This window comes from Hermetia illucens, chromosome 3 (genome assembly GCF_905115235.1).
Source record: "Hermetia illucens chromosome 3, iHerIll2.2.curated.20191125, whole genome shotgun sequence".
NCBI lineage: Eukaryota > Metazoa > Arthropoda > Insecta > Diptera > Stratiomyidae > Hermetia > Hermetia illucens.
In genome coordinates, this window is record NC_051851.1 from 40,498,294 (window position 1) to 40,516,286 (window position 17,993).

The 17,993-nt window shown below is 39.7% G+C and overlaps 1 protein-coding gene across 1 annotated transcript in view; it reads right to left on the reverse strand.

Moving 5' to 3' along the window:
• The window catches only part of LOC119651554 (inorganic pyrophosphatase), a 28,660-nt gene that overhangs the window by 8,436 nt on the left and 2,231 nt on the right, over positions 1-17,993 (reverse strand). Inside the window, exons 2-4 of the mRNA XM_038055187.1 lie at positions 6,208-6,326; positions 937-1,102; positions 510-739 (exon numbers count right to left, since the gene is read on the reverse strand). Of these exons, the coding sequence (XP_037911115.1) occupies positions 510-739; positions 937-1,102; positions 6,208-6,326 (515 nt within the window). The remainder of the gene's footprint in view (positions 1-509; positions 740-936; positions 1,103-6,207; positions 6,327-17,993) is intronic.

Below are 17,993 nucleotides of genomic sequence, written 5' to 3' on the forward strand. Positions count from 1 at the left end.
CAAGACTATCGCATCAGTACTTCAGGATGTGCATGGTATAATATTCGTCGTCTATCTTAAGTAGGGAAAAACCATCAACAGCGTTACTGGAGCGTTTGAAGCAAGAAATCGCAAAAAAAACGGTCCCATCTGAAGAAAAGGGAAATGCTGCTTCATCAAGACAATGCATGACAAAATTGCATGCACTGGGCTTCGAAATGCTTCTGCATCCAAAGTATTCTCCAGAACTCCCCCCAGCGACTTTTCCTGTTTTCAGACCTCGAGCGAATGTTCGCTGGAAAAAAATTTAGCGCCGATGAAGAGAGAATAATCGCTGAAACTAAGGCCTATTTTTCTCTGTTAGCCCACAAACGGCGAAGAAATTTCTGAGAAATGCCTTATTTCTATGCTGGATGGAAGCCACGAACTACTCTTAACGATTCTTCTGACAAATTCCCTATTTCAGGTGCATGTACTTCAATATTTATAACTATTTTAATTATTTCAATACAAATCGTCGTAAAACGTACCTTGAACCATTCGACTGTTGCTCGCAAGAGTCCTGGGAAATGTTTTTCAATATCAGCAATATCATTTACTTGATCAGCCAAAGGATCCTTAACATCGATGGCGAGAATTTTCCAATCAGTTTCTCCCTCGTCGATCAAAGCAAGAGTACCTAAAATTTTTACTTGGACGATTTCACCTCTCTCGGCGACGCGATAGCCAATTTCCAAAACATCAATTGGATCGTTATCACCTGTTACATTGGAAATATTGAATTTATCATATGGAGCATCTTCAATTTGATAAGAAAAATCGTTCTTGAACTTGATATGAATTTGATAAGACAACTAACTGGCAATGGTAATTGCATTACGAAATATGACATACACATAACCATGGAATCTCATTTTTCAGAACAGAAATAGCAAAATATAAAAACGAAAAACTAACCTTTAGCACATGTTGATGGTTCAATATGATCTGGATTTTCCCAAGTTTGTGGGAAAGCGCCATAGTTCCAGATGTAGCCATGATGGGGGAAACAGTTTGCTACGAATCGCAATTTACCCTTCTTTATGTCTTGTTTGATTGGATTTAGAGGCACCTTTGTTGAAATCTGGAAGTAGCAATTTCATTTAATTATAACCTTGAACTAAGGTAAGGCTAAAGCTAAAAAAATAAAATAAGATACTTTCAAATATTTTAAATAGTCATGTTAGTATACGATTCCGGTTCATTTTTAATGTTTAATATACCCTACATCAAATGACATATTCGGGAAAATCTGATACCATGATAAACGCATACGGAGAGAGCGGACGTGTCTAGAAATTAATATTATTACTAAAAAGAATTTAAAATCTAAATTAAATTTTATCAATAATATAAAAAGATATTTTTATTAACTTAATTAATAAAATATAATCTAAAACTTAATTTAAACTTTTGATTTTTTTTTTGGCGTGTGTGTTGTTGACGGGAATAAGCGGCGAGCCGTCGACGGGTGGCGGGCTGGACCGGCCCCCACTATAAGGCCTAGGGCCACTCGGATCGGTCGTGGAGTCCGTAACGAGGAAGATCCAGACCTCGAAAGAGCCAAATTAAGGATAGCCAACCTTGAAAGAAGAAATGGCGAGCTGGCGAAGGTCTTAAAAATCAAATGTCATTATTGATAAAGAAAAATAGAAAGGTTACGGAGCAGCTAATGGCTGGGAAGGCGGGTCCGCCCTTTCAAAAGTGAAGCTTTCTTCGAATGGAGCAGTTATCCTTGAGGGCGAACAAGCTTTCGGCAGCGAATCTGTCCCTATGGAGAACATAGAAAACAATCATGCTGACGGTACGAGAAACAGTGACAACGAAGGCGGTGGAAATGTTCCGAAGAGGGTGCTTACCAGGCTGGTTGTAGTAGTGAAGAGGGAAAGCTGGGTGAGTTTTTGCTCTATGTTTCAAACAAATTAAAAAAGGAAAACAAAATTGGAGAAAAAATGTCAACTAATGTACAGAATAACTCAAGTAGGATTGTAAATTTAAAAAATAGTCCGATCGGGGCCACATAGCATCCGAAATAAAGAAAAGGCGGAAAGGATGCCCTCCATTTATGTTTATGAATTAGGTGGTAGAGATTTAGCCCACTCTACTTAATGGGAGTGCGGGGCTCTCGAATTTTATTATCAAAAAGACGGAGGCCGAGAGAGTCCAAGTAAAATATAACAAAATAGCAGATTACAAGAAAGCACGGGAGGTCCTCGAGCGAGTGAAGGCTCCTCACTATGCCTAGACTCCAAAGGAAGAGAAGGTACAAACCTACCTTCTGAAAGGCTTGGATGCGAAGGAAGAGACCCGATGTGGTGCTCAAAATCCTCCGGGAGACGGGATCTGAGGCCAAGTTCCTCTCAGTGTCACGCTTTAGTACGAGGAGATCCGCTTTGGAAAAACGAATTCTGCCGTATTTCCTCGCGCAGATAAGTCTGGAGAGCCGGGGAAGCGATCTGCTCGGCATCAGGTCGCTTAATTATCAGGCGATTCGTTTTGAGCGCCTGCTGAGGGGTGAAATAGCCTAGTGCCGAAGATGCCAGCGCTATGGTCACTCGGCAGTGAACTGTCAAATGACCTTGCGATGTGTAAAGTGCGGAAAAGGCCATAGCACAGCCGAATGTTCGCTGACTGAAATAGAGGGCAAGGAAAAAACTTTCTGTGTCAACTGCGACAGCGGAGAGCATCCGGCTTCGTACCGTGGATGTCCTGCATACCGCAATGTTAAGGTCACAAGGTAGCAGGCGGGAAGATCGGCCCAAAGGATGAAGATGCCAGCGGCGTTGAACGGTATCATCCCTTCGGCATCAATCGTCCCGGGGATCCCGTTTGCAGAAGTAGTCCGACAAGGGGGAGCTAAGAAGCCCCAACAAGATACAAGTGGCGGGATGAACACCATCCTTAATAAAATATTAACCATGTGTGAAAACATGCAGCATAGGCAACACGTACAGAATACAAAAATAAACGGTATAACAGAATATTTACAAAAACAGCATGCCCGCTACTAGGTCTGCAGTTACAGTGGTACTACTGGACGGTCTCCGGATCATCGCGATTAATGTGAATTCCATCGTAGAAATCCATCGAAGAGCGGAGCTCCTTGATTTCGTTGCCAAGCAATAGCCTGAATTTGTCTTGATTTCAGAAACCCACCTCAGTCCGAGGCATTCGATAACATTCAAGGCTTTTGAATGCGTGAGGAACGATATACGAAATTGTGATGGGGGAGGTGGTATTGGAATACTTGTGGGTCGCCATTATCGTTTCAGGCATATTAATAGATCTGAATTTGAAACCTTTGCATGTATCGAGGTCTCTTGTATTCTGTTTTCACTGCCTAAAGGAGGGAATTTATACATTCTGTCAGTTTATGCAGTGGGAAACAATCGAGCCAAGTTCAAGGAGGAATTCCATTTTCTGTTTACGATACTCGAACTGGATTATAGCCGGCAACTTGAATGCTAAGCAAACCTCGTGCCTAAACGTCACAAACCAATCCCAGAGGTGTATTTCTCAAACCTGGGATAGAGCAATACCCGATAGAGTATAAACGCGGATTATATGGGTCAGAGACTCCAACCTGGACCAGGGTAAATTTCTATCTGAATTTGTGCATTACTGACGCGCGCCTGAACTTTCATTTTAAGAATCCTCAACGAAAACTACAGACTCTTGCTTACGATAGCGACCATAACGCCATTCTTATTGAAGTTCTGTTTGGTGGACGAGGAGTTCGCCGTTTGCCGATGGACAGTGGCGTCCACAGGCTGAATAAGTCGTCCCTAAGATTAAACCTCGCAATAATATGGAAGGATATGAAACTGCAGCCTCAAAACGGCTGAAAAAAGTGAAAAGCCTTCTGCTCACTCGCGTCAACAAAATCCATCGTAGTTATGGGGACTATCATCATCCCATATGGGTTGAATTCAAATCACTTCTAAAGATCGCGCGGGATCTTATCCGTCAATATTACGTAAATGAAGTGAACTCCCAATGGCAGGAGAAGTTAAAGGGAATTTCACCAAGCGATTCAGATTCCATGTTCACAAAGATAAATGTTATTCATGGATGTTATGTTATTCCGGAAGCAGTCACGAGTAACTGTGCCGTGAATTAAAGTCGGTGGTAGCGAGATACAATACCTTATTGACTCAGGTATAGACACCAATAGTGTAACTGCTGATGCGCAAGGCAATTACATCGTGATGGAGGATGTTCTGAAACTCGAACTTATAGGGGAGCACTTTGAATCGATGCATTGGCCCAGAACGGACTTAGAGCCAATGTGACGTTCGGAAATTGTAGAACGAGATGTCCACAATTTCAAATATAGCCTGAACGGCACCACAGTTCTCCAGTTTAGCTCTGCGTTGCAGGCTCATAACGAGTGATAATCTGCTTGATTACTTTGTCTCATGTGGGGAGTTAACTTCCATATTTAGAGGGTAAACAATAAGAGATCATCCGATCCTCCCTTCTTTGAGGATATGTATGCTTTCCGCTGCATCTAAAAGTTGGGGTTTTAAATAAAAATGAGCTTGAAAATGAAAAAATGATAAACGCTTCAAGCGATAAGATTTTATCGTAGCTTCATCTAAGCAGATAAGACACATGATCCCGCCGCGTTTTCTAAAGTCTTTTTTATTTGTTGATTTTATGACAATTTATTGATGAACAGAATACGTGTTAAATACTTAATTCAATACTAAGTATTAGCCATAAAATAAAACATGTCTGTGTGTTTCCACATATTCGGCATTCAAACTCAAAGTGCGGATAATATGATAGTTTATTCGAGTACTGTGGGCTTTGGTATGGATCTCCTTCCTCTGATATTGCGGACGAAATTTGAAGCCTACAACCAATACCGAAGATACAATTACCGCATTTTCTTATTCAAAGCTTTCATCCACTAGTGCAAACGGAAACTGAAGCACGTAATCAATAACCGACACCGTGGCCCTGTTATTGCGTTTTGTTCTACCCAATCATGGTTTTCAACTAGTGCGGACGAAAGTTGAAGCACGTAGCCAAGGACCAACACCGATGGCACGATTATCGTTTTTTACCTTATTCCATGTTTATAAAACCTATACATAAATGTATATTGCGCTGTATGACACGCAATATTATCTTTAAGCTGAAATACAAAGCTAAATGAATAGCAATAAGTCAAATTACGAAAGGACAACTGGAGTAAACGTAGAGACCAGCTTCCCAAAAAAATATGCCAATATACAGATAATGATTATTAAAAGACTACGCGTAAAATAACTGCTTTAAAATATTTTTATTTCTAATCAACTGAACAGTCGGCACATAAGTAACAGCTTAAAACATCAGCCAGGAATAAATGGAATTTTAAAAGGAAAACAGAATGTTTACCAAACGTTTCCCAAATAAATATATTCGAATTCCTTTCTTGTGATGCACTTTTCCAAAATATTATAAACTTTTTTTAGGAATTTGATAATTTTTTGTTTTAGAAAAGCATAAATTGAAGAAAGCTAGGGTTGGTTTTTCCCCTAAAAATGATTTTGTTAAATGAGCATCGCTAATGTTTTGAAACTACAAATAATCCATCATTTTAAATATCAGAAATTCGAATTGCGGAGTTTACAAATCACAACATCACAACTAAAAGGACGAACACAAAAGTAAACATTGCGTTTATGGAAACAATATCCCCAATGATTAGTATCGACCATAAGAAGCGTCAGGTATAAATGATTATTCGCAGTTTTAATGGGTCTGCTTTCGTGCGCCATCTTTCAGACCAAGTGGAGTACTCTAGTCATAACACTAATTTCACAATGTTTACTCGAAGCTTTGGAATGCGGATAATAACTCCAATTCTAATACGAGGTTTCCCCAACTACTACAATCTTAACATGAAAATATAGGGCGATATCTCTTATTTGAATGCTTTATAGATTTCAATATAGCGCACAGGATAAAACGGCACCAGACTTGATAATATTTTCGCCTCATTATCAGTTCCCTCTCTTGTTCTAAAGTGTTTATCGATTATTAATAAAACTAGTCGCACGCGAAGGTAGTCCGCAGAAAAACTGTGCAACTGATACTGTCCAATTAACAAACTATCATTTATCAAACGAAAAATTTATTCAACTAACCGTGCTCGCAATAATTCAGGAAATTAGAAAAGCAATTATCCGTACTTACTTCCATTTTAGCGTTTGTCCAACGTGGAATTTCTACGACCATATTGTATACGGTTTTGGCTTCGTTTGCATAGAGGGGGATGTCATGAAACGGTGAAATGGCTTGTCCCGCTTCATTTTCTATGGGAGAAATAAATAGAATTATATTTCTTAATTGTGTCTAGTGTCTGTATTAATAAATAACAGGGCAAGGTCATGCAAATAAATGGAAAGTAGAGAAATGTACATGAGACAAACAAATAGTTTGTTTGGACCGTCATATCGTACAATTTAAATTCCTTCGAGAATGGTTAGATTAACAATACTGTAGAAATCTAGTGTGCAGCTGTTTTAAAGCTAATTTAAATTTAAATTCAGATGAGAAAATATTCGCTTTTCCTATCCCTGGAGAAAAAAATGACTAAACCTTTCACAGGGCTTTAATCCGTCAATTCTTAACAACCACCTTTATTTGTGTTTTTTTTCTTCGGGCAATACAATGAGATAGCAGCTAAAATAAAGAGGAGCTGTATTGCGTAGGGCCTGATTTGGTAATCAAAATGCAATAAGATAATAAAATCCTTCCGAAACTCTTGAACATAACTGTGACCCCTCTATTCCTTTTCTTTTGTAGCGTTAGTTTCATGACATCAGCTTCAATAACTTCACGCAATATCATAAACAGCACTACTAGCCCTGAGGCTCCCATTCGTGTGATAAGATTTTTTTCAATACGCAGCTCAAGCAATTGGCAATCACATATAAAAGTTCATCGACATTCCCTTTATTGGTCACTTACATTCAAGCCGCAGGATAAACGAATTCTCGCCTTGATGAGTCTCAAAACAGTTCTGCCTAAAACCTAATCATGATTTCAATATGGGATTTAAGACCATCGCCTTGCAAATTTCAATAGTAATGAGATAAGAACAAAAGAACCGTTTCCCTAGGTAGCCACGAAGATAGATAGATACTTAGATACGGAGGAGCTAAGAACCCTATTTGCATTTCCTTTCCTATTGTGACATTCATTGACTTGAAAACATAAAATGTCCTCCGGATCACTTTCCTAAATTTCTAATTCTTCCACAATAGCCAGTCATTTAACGTAGCATCAGATAGGGTCGTCTATACACTTTTCAGGTGGAAGTACTGGCGATACTGGAAACCTGTCGATGTCTGAAGTATGAATCGAACCCCAAGCGTAACATAGGCTTTGGATTCAGTGGCTACATCCTGCAAGATTGTAGGAGTGTAGGGGCGTATGCGTGGCACATTTAGAGTGACCCTCCTATGGGTTCTCGGTCATAGAAACTTAGAGTTGAATGAGCGGGCTAACGGACTAGTCAGGTGGGCTCTGTTCTTGTCAATTCTTTGATGGTCGCTCCACTGACGACCGCCAAGAGTGGAATCTACTCGCACTTTTTATTGTCCGCTCACTTCAAATGGCTCACCATCTGCAACAAGTCCAGAAGGATTTAGCCCGTCTATAACACAACTCGATCGCAAGGTCTTTTGGGCCAGATTACGGCGGTCAACACGGGACACTGATCTCTACGGGCCCATGCTATCAGACTCGACATACTGTACAATTCGCATTGCAGGAGTTGCGGAGAGAAGGGATAAACTCTGAGACATTTCCTTTGCGATTCACCAACTCTAGCTAAAGCCAAGCTACGGACGCTAGGTAAACAATTCTTTGGAGATATCAAAGAGATCTCTAGTTGCAGACTGCGGGAACTATTATCCTTTGTGAATGCTACGGGCTGGCTCTGAATATCTGAGCTGACTAGATGCTGGTCCTTGGCTCTTCCCACAATAGTCATGGTCTTAGAAGTTTGTGGCATCGAAACGATGCACCACAGCGCTAATTGTTCTACTCAGAAAGACCGCCGGATATCTACTTAGCTATCTTTATAACTAATTACTGTGGTGCGGCGACCAGAAAAGCTGTATTACAAGAAATTGTTTCAAATGAGAAAACAAATAATTTTTCTGCTGCTGCCAGTAATAAATGGTTTTACAAACCCACATAGCACTTCAACTGTGCGCAAAATACAAATTCAAATTTGTGATAATCTCTGTACAAAGTGCGATGGAATTATAAAAGATTGCCTCAAATGTAAGCTGAAATTTCTTCCTAGAAGATCCCGCCAATTACATCAAAATTAAGAAGCTTTTAGATTTGGCGGGGTTGCATAGAAGCCAGATAAACAGTAGGTATCTCCGTGCAATTTCCATTTTTGGATAGGAACTGTGCAATAATAAGGAAAGGCTAACATTATGCACTTTCGGATTTTAAGAGGTTACCTCTTAGGTTCATCATTAAATTAGTAGGAAGGCCGGAGCACTAGAGGGCGGGGCGGAACATCAGTGGGCGCCCTGGAGATTACTTGCTGCTATGTGAGATATTCATGGAGAATCTAGAGAATGAACTAGAGGAGACTGACACATTTCGGATATTCTGGATCAACTATGTAGATGATGAACTGGCAATCATCACAAGGGAAGAAACCGGAGCTATTCTCGTGAAATCAACCAGGCACACAGAAATATTGAATTCACTATGGAGATCGAAGGAGAGATACCTTTCGTGGATTTAAAAATAATCCGGGAACGAGGGTATTCGGCATCTACGAGAAACCGCAGCCAAGGAAAACGGGTACAACAGAGACATCATCGTAAATTGGATTCAAAAGTAACTAGGCCAACAATGGGGTATCAAGACAATGGGTAATATTTACTTGTTCAGACTTAATGACGCTTAATATCAAAATGCGACTCCACATTTATGTTGGAGAACAGCTAATCACAACCAATAGACGCCACTTATTGAGAACTCGGGTGCAATCGACTAAGGACAAAAAAGAGGCGTATACAGGATTTTCTGCCCAGATTGTGGTGCGGGTCCGTTGGGAACGACAGGACGCGAACGTTTTCCTAACACCTACTGGAAACGACACGACAGAATATTGTCTAATATATGTATTTGTAAGGTATACATATTGAAAGCAAGCAATAGCATACGCAAGTGTTTCGAGCTGCCTCAGACAACAGCCAGAAAAAGGGACATCAGACAGACAAATATCTGCGTGCTTGTCAAACAAATGTTTGCCTCGGATAAATGACCAAAGCCAATTTATTGATTTTTACCCTTACACAAATTTTACTTATAAAATTTAAAAAGATTTTTCCGGCGCCTTGAGTGAGTCAATACTTTTGAGGCTGGCTGTATATAAGCCGCACCCGCCCAAAATTCAATTGATAATATACATAAAATCCAATTAAATTTCATGTATGCTTAGCTTGTTTCATCAGATCTCATTAACCAGAAACCAGCAATAATAAATAAAGAAATACGGTGACAGGGGATTCACCGAACACTCACTTTAAAATTTAAAGAAGCGAACAGGAAACAAGTCGAGATAATGGAAGTCGGGCGCTTCGGGTATAAAGGTGTTGTGTTCATCTTATGTGACAAACTCGCTGTTCACGATTTTCCTTTCGTACGTAGCTAAGAATATAAAATATTCCGTCGTATTTTGCCAAACCCCAAGTTACACATATACATACGCATACATACAAATCAACTACATAAATATTATGTTCACTCTAAATAAACATTGTCTATTATCGCATGACGATGCATGCGTATATATGTGCGCATGTAAATTAATATAACGCATCTTCACACATTTCCACTTTACTTCATGCACAAAACACGCACGTAAATTATTACGTATATATTATATTAGTTACTACCAGCAAGCTTTATTAGCATATACATATGCATAGACATGTCTACCTGGAGTAATTGACACCGAAATGCAAATAACTAAAAACAGTCAAAAAAGGAAAACTAAAACGATCCCATCGACCCCGCCGTTCATATAAGTTCAATTTATATGATGATGACGTCATATATGTCTTGGGTGCTATAAATTTACCTGAAATTCGAAACTTTGACCTTCTATAACTTTGTTAATAATAGTCGGATTGCCTTCAAATTTTTTAGGATTACGTCCTACATTATCGTCTATGCTGACGCTTTTCGGTAAATTTTCAGAATACGGAACTATAGTGTTATTAACTTTATTTGTGCAGATATCGGAATGGAAGGTATTTTGAGGCCCAGATTTCGTTTAGATACACCACTGTGATTTTTTTCCGATTTTTCGGTTGGGTAGGTTCTGAGAACGAGACCTGTTACACTTTTTGGGGGTCATATTTTGAGCCCTCACTCCCTTGTTCCACCGAATATCAAAAATTGAACCAGTTTCGAAAAGTACTAATCGAGACCTTTCATTTGATACCCCACATGGCTACATTCTGTGAAAAAAATTTGCACCCTCCATTCACATGTATGGGGAGCCCACTGGGTAAGCCTTAAACTTTTGCAGGACAAAAAAGATGGCATCCGGTGGGGGTTTTCAGTCAAGATCGCAGTTGCCGTCTGCACATCTTCATTGGTATTAGTTCTCATTTGTGTGATGGTGTCAGTGCACGTGGCTGCATTTCTTGTAGAAATTTTCCAGCTTGGGGCCCAAATCAGTCGTAGAAGGCGGCGATTCAAATAATATCGTCATGCCAGTTTATATATTCCCTTTATTACTGGTTGCTTGGTTATATGGATTCGCAGACCGAGAGGTGCTATAGAAACACGACCACCATTAATAGATGTGCAGAACGCACTGCGATCTTGACTCGGCCTTAAATTGGATGATTCAATTTGGCCTGTTTCTATTTCGAGTTTCACCTCATATATATGTAGTCACCTTGTTTTTATTGTTTTTTATGACAGGTCATTTACGCTGTTTTAACAGTGGACTAACCACTTAAGGTAAGATATGCTCAAATATGCTCAAAAATCGTGTCAAATAAGTCGTATTCGGAACGGATCACTAATGTTAAGTTGACAATTTCAAATATGTAGTCATTAAGAATTTCACAAGATTCTTGTTAGTTAGCCAAGTTCAATGAAGGGGGATCTCCCGGAAAGTGCTACATCAAAGTATGTATACTACGATGTTCCTATACTGAAAATAGAAAATATACCATAAATAAAGTTTCATGAAAATATGATGCAATAACAAGACTTTCTTGAAAGCGATTTATAATCTTTGGGATCAAATCGAATCCCCACTGCCAACGTTGAAAAAAAAATATAGCTCGTCATTCTACGAAAAAAGGCGCATCTATCTGTATAAGATTTAGACCACGCCCATCCAAAAACTAATTGCTGAACGCATTCCGATAAAATTACATGTATACGCCACGTAAGTCACTAGATTATCATCGACCGAAAATGATAAATAAGTGATGTAAGATAAAAAAAAATTGCAACAGGAGAAAAACGAAAAAATATTTTCTTTATTTGAACATTTATAGGAAGTGAAACGACCCTGAAATAGATACATATGCAAAGCCTATTCAGATGTGACGAATACATGTTTATACCTATGCACGTACAATTATATTAGAATATATACAATAGCTTGGCGCTGTTACGGGCAGACGTGGCGGGAAATGTGGTGTTCATGGAGGGGGAATACGGATGGGAATATGTAAATACATATTTAAAAAAAAAAAATCTGCAAATCTGCAATAAACAAAAGTTGTATTTTTCTTTAGAACAAATGACTGAAGGTTACAGTCGGACAAAAATTCTGTGAAGGGGGAATTCCCGAAAAATGCTATATCGAAATGTATTTCAAAAATGTCCAAGCACTGAAGAGAAAATAGATCTTACGGTATGACTATACAATTTTATTAACATATAACGCAATAAAGATAAGATCAGCATTTACGGTGAAGACAGACGGTTCTTTGTGCCATTTCGGTTCACCTTACAACCTTCCTCTTTGTTCAAAATTACTGCTTAGATCGTAATAATGACACTAAAAACTAAGAAAAATTACTTTCAATACTCCGTATTGAAACTTTTAGCATCATAAGCATCCTTCACTGGCCAGTGGCATGGATTCAACCAAACGTTGGATATATTCGGTTGGAATTTTTCTCCATTATTCAAGAAGAGGTTCTATCAAGTATTTTTTGCGCGGAATGGGATTTCCGCGGAACCTATCCGACCGAAGAACTACATCCGTGGCCTGCATCTTGATAACGAAACAAATGATAATTGCATGGTGTTTAGGTACCTCTGCGCAACAAGTAATCACTTCGAAATATGTTCCGATTGGTGGATTCGTCATCTCAGACCAACAAACACATGTCTGAATTTTTCTTGAGCGAAACTTCTTTAAGGAAAGAAATCACTTCGAATAAATTCTCTAAACAAGTCGCAATTTCGGAGGCTGGGCGCTTGGAATAAAAGGTTTTGTCTTCAGATTTTGTGAGGAATCCTCTGTGCATCGTATATAGCTATAATTGCAAAATATTCCTTCATGCTAAACTCCAGATATACATACACTAGGCAGAAAAAGTGTGCGTACACTCAGTAGTATGATACTTTTCCTTAGTAAAACAAAAAAATTAAGCTAATTTTTGTGGCGAATTTATTATCCAAACATTACAAATAGTTCCGTAGTTTTAGTGTATTTAATTCACTAAGTTATAAGTCTTACAAAAACCAGGTTATAAAGCCAAAAATGAAAAGAATCGCAATAATTCAGTAGAAAAAGTCTGCGTACAGTAAACAAATATTTAAAAAAAATTATATTTGAGTAAATATGAAAAGCAAATCAGTAGCTTGTAGGATACCCTTTTCTTTTTATGACCTCTTTTAATCTTTTCGGCATAGAAGATACAAATTTAGATGTTTCTTCAACACTTATTTTATTCCATTCTTCTTGTAATACATTTTTCAGCATATCCTTCGAAGTTATATCGTATTGGCGAATTCTGCGTTCTAATAAATCCCACAGATGTTCTATGGGATTTAAATCTGGCGATTGTGGGGGTGTATGTAACTGTTTGGGAACATTATATAATAGCCACAGCTTATTAACCTCAGCCGTATGCTTAGGGTCGTTGTCATGCATAAAATAAAATTCGTCACCCAGGCGTAAATTTTCAGCACTTTGTTTTAAATTACGTTTTAAAATATTTAGGTAGTCATATTTGTCCATGGTAGACTCTATAACTCTCTCTCCTACGCCACCACTTGCCATACACCCCCAAATCATTATTCCGCCACCACCATGCTTTACCGTTGGCATCAAATTTTCTTTATTCAATGCTGTACATGCTTTTCTCCATACTATTTTTCTTCCTTTTATTCCAAAAATGCAGTATTTACTTTCATCTGAGAAAAGCACATTTTCCCAGAATTCATTTGATTGGTTTACGTACTTATTCGCAAATTTTATTCGTTTTCGCCTATTAGTTAATGAAATAAATGGTTTCTTACGTGCAACTCGCCCATGGTAACCAGCTCTCTTGAGTATTTTCCGTGCAGTATCAGCACAAATTTTTTTGTTGAACTTAAGTTCAATATCTTTCGCGATTTGTGGTGCAGTTATTCATGGATTCTTTTTCACCGAACCTATAATACTTCGCCTTTCTCTAATCGACAACTTCGATGGGCGACCAGATCGTGGCTTCGATGTTATTATTCCCGTCGATTTAAAGTTGTTAACTACCCTTTGAACAGATGAATGTCGCCTTCCTACTATCCTGGCTATTTCGCGGAAACTTTTTCCTTCTTCCCATAATTTTATTATAACTTTTCTTTCACTTACACAAATCTCTTTTCGCTTCAATTCCATAATAACAATTATACACACAAAATAACGAAAAAACGTCCTTATTTTTCACACTTCAAACACAGCCATAAACCAATAACTCACAATCAATTTACTCCAAATGGCAAGGATTTATATTTCGGGGAATCACCTAATTATGTGGCTGTACGCAGACTTTTTCTACTGAACATTTGTGACTTTTCTTATTTCCCTTTTTTTATTTCAGTTGCCTTGAATTCTAATTTCGTAAAAGTGGCCTTATCAAAGCAACAAGACCACAAGCAATATGCAAACAATAAAATGTTTTTAAAAAACTAATTTATTCGTGTGTTTTACTAACGAATAACCAGGAACTGCTTAGTGTACGCACATTTTTTCTAGCGAATGTATGTGCACACATATCAAAGCAAACAATATTTTGCTAATCCTAAAAAAAACAGACGTTGCACAAAAGCAAACAAATATGTACTTAAAGTAAATGCCACTGGTACTAACGTGCACACATGTCTACCCGGACACTACCCGCAAACCTCATATAACTTCACTTTTTTATGATGATGACGTCGCACACCTCTTAGAGTACAATACATTTTCGTGAAATGCAAAAATCTTGTACTTCTAGGATGAAATTAAGGGGTGTTTTCGGGTAAATTTCTAAAATATAGCATTAACTTTATTTGAACAGATATAGGAATGGGACGTATTTTAAGGCGGTTGGACAGGTTCTGAGAACGAGACTTGTTACACTTTTTGAGGTATATATTTTGAGCCTTTACTCCCCTACGTGTCACTCGATATCAAATATGGAACTAGTTCCGAAAAGTACTAATTAAATCCTTTCATTTGATACCGCACATGACTATATTCTGTGAGAAAAAATGTTACATCCTCCATTCACAAAAATGGGGAGCCCCCTTAAACTTAACACAAAATAGCGCCGCTTGCTGTATGTAGTAAAAGAACAACAGACTACACCCTCTCACCAATCTTCGTGACAAACAGTCAAGGCAGTATGGGGAAGAGAAGTATTGATGACAAGACGCAACCTAACTATCAACGTGACATTTTACGTTGTTGTCGCACCTGAGTCAAATCAGGGTAATAATTTGGGGCGAGTGCAATGCTGACGACATTGCCTCCTTCAGTGTTACTGTAGTGTACCGTTACGGTCTTGAATGAAGTGCTCTAACACACTTCAAGGCCCTGATTCAATATGGATTGTTGCGCCAACGATTATTATTATTATTATCGGGTTACAAAATTCCGGAATTATTGTATATGAGAGCATGCAAATACTCCGGGCTTATGAAAACGAGGATAGGATTGACAGGGTACCGCGTTCTGGTCAAGTTGCAAAACTGTCGTTGCAAGTCAAGCGAGTTATCCTTCAAAAACTTCAGTATAACCCTAAAGAAAGTGCTGAACAGGTTAGTCGAGAGTTCACCAGAACGTGTTGTAAACAAATTTCGGATCAAACAATTAGAAACCTGTTGAAAAGTACGATTTTAATTCCCGAACCGCTCGCAATAAACCGAACATATCAGTGAATAGGAAAAAGCGCCTAGAGTTTGTAGAAAAGTATATCTCGAACGATGAAATTTTTTGGAGAAGGATTATCTCTTGTGACAAGTCCAAATTCGATTTATTCGGTAGCGATGGGAAGGTAAAAGTCGGGCGAAAATCAAACACTGAATGAGATAAATGTGAATGTGAACACCATGTTTAAGGTGGCGGAAATGTATTGATTTCAGATTGTTTCGCTGTTTCAAAGAAAATCTGCACCAGAGTGCTGAGAAACTAGGCATCTTAGACTCGTTCCAGCTTTACCAGGATAACGATCCGAAACATAAAGCGTATGCAACCCAGCCCTGGCTCCTTTGTAATCGTCCTAAAGTATTAGCAATGCCCCCCAATCACCGGATCTCAATCCCATTGAATGGGACCAATTGTACCGCAATATTCGTCAGCGCCCATCCGTCACAAATAAAGCAGAAATGAGAACGCCACAACAGGAGCCTCGGACTGGACGGATTATACAACGATGAACCCGGCAACAACAACGGAATAACGAGTTGCGCATTTACTCATGGAACGTGCGCTCCCTGTACAGAGATGAAACTGCCACGCAGCTAGCCGATACCCTGTCCCAATATAGGGCTGATATAACAGCGTTACAGGAGATGCGTTGGCAGGGACCGGTTTCCTGGAGAAGAGCCGCTACACCATATATTATAGTGGCCATCCAGTAAACCGGTGTCCGGATAGCTGAGTGGTTAGAGCACAAGGCTGTCGTACGGAAGGTCGCGGTTCAAATCTCACTGATGACAGTGGAATTTGTATCGCGATTTGACGTCGGATACCAGTCGACTCAGCTGTGAATGAGTACCTGAGTCAAATCAGGGTAATAATCTCGGGCGAGCGCAATGCTGACCACATTGCCTCCTAGTGTACCGTTACGGTCTTGAATGAAGTGCTCTAACACACTTCAAGGCCTAGATCCAATATGGATTGTTGCGCCAACGATTATTATTATCCAGTAAACCATGTGCTCGGAGTAAGTTTCTTAGTCAGCCAAAAAATGGGACCTGCTGTTATCGGCTTTGAAAACATAAGCGAACGGCTATCAAGTGAGAGTTAACACTGAAGCCATCCACAACACAACCCTCCGCGATACCTATAAGAGGGAAATGGATGCCGCAATAACCGCAGTCGGCAGAGGACCTGGAGATGAAGCATCAACAAATGATCTTCACAACCACCTGAAGAATGTTATCATGGATACGGCCACAAACATACTTGGCCCCAGCCGCAAAATAAGTCGGAACGGCTGGTTTGACGATGAATGTAAGCTAGCAACGGAACGGAAGAATGCCGCACACCGAGTAATGTTGCATTCTCAAAGAACGCGGGCAGGCGCAGAGACTTATCACGAACTCCGTCGAATGGAGAAGCGACTTCAGAGACGCAAAGAAAGGAAGCCTGGGAGAACCAACAAGTCTGTGAACTAGAAAAGTACAGGGGGCAACAGCTCCAGGCGCGTAAGTTTTACCAACAAGTCAGCAGGATTAAGCCTTACACACCAAGATGCTCATCCTACCGAGACAAAGAGGGAAATCTGATTTCCGACAGAATGGGCATATTTGAGCGATGGGTTGAGTATTTTGATGAGCTACTAAACAACCAGAACATCGGCGAATTGGAGGTCCCGCCAACTGAAGACGACGGACAAATACTGCCACCACTAAGTTTAGGGGAAACAGTCCGTGCAATTCATCGGTTAAAAAATCATAAGTCACCAGGAGCCGATGGAATTACAGCCGAATTGGTTAAATATGGAGGCGACTAGTTACACTAAGTGGTTCATCAACTTGTACTCAAGGTATGGGACAGCGAATCAATGCCTGACGATTGGCAACGAAGCATTATCTGTCTCATACATAAAAAGGGAGATATCACACAGTGCAGCAATTATAGAGGTATCACGTTGCTGAGTACCATCTACAAGATATTCTCCGCTATCTTGCTAGGATAGCCCCATACGCCCAGAACATCATTGGCCCATACCAAAGAGGCTTCACTCCAGGCAAATCAGCAACAGATCAGATTTTCTCTCTGCGCCAAGCGATGGAAAAACTGTTGGAATATGGACAACAGTTATGCCTATGATAGCATAGCCAGGGTAAAACTGTACACGGTCATGAGAGAATTCGGTATCCCGACGAAATTGATAAGACTGACTAGGCTGACCCTGACCAATGTGCGAGGCCAGATAAAAGCAGCAGGATCACTCTCAAGACCATTCGACATCAACAACGGTCTACGACAAGGGATGCCCTATCATGCGCCGTCTTTAACCTGGCCCTCGAGAAATTGATCCGTGATGCTGATGTAAATGCAAGAGGTACGATCCTCTTTAAGTCCACCCAACTACTGGCCTATGCTGACGATATCGACATCATGGGAAGAACCACCCGGGACGTACAAACTGCTTTCATCCAGATCGAGCAGGCGGCGCGAGATCTTGGGCTGCACATCAATGAAGGCAAGACAAAATATATGGTGGCAACGTCAGCACCGAAGACGAACCAACCAACATCATCAAACC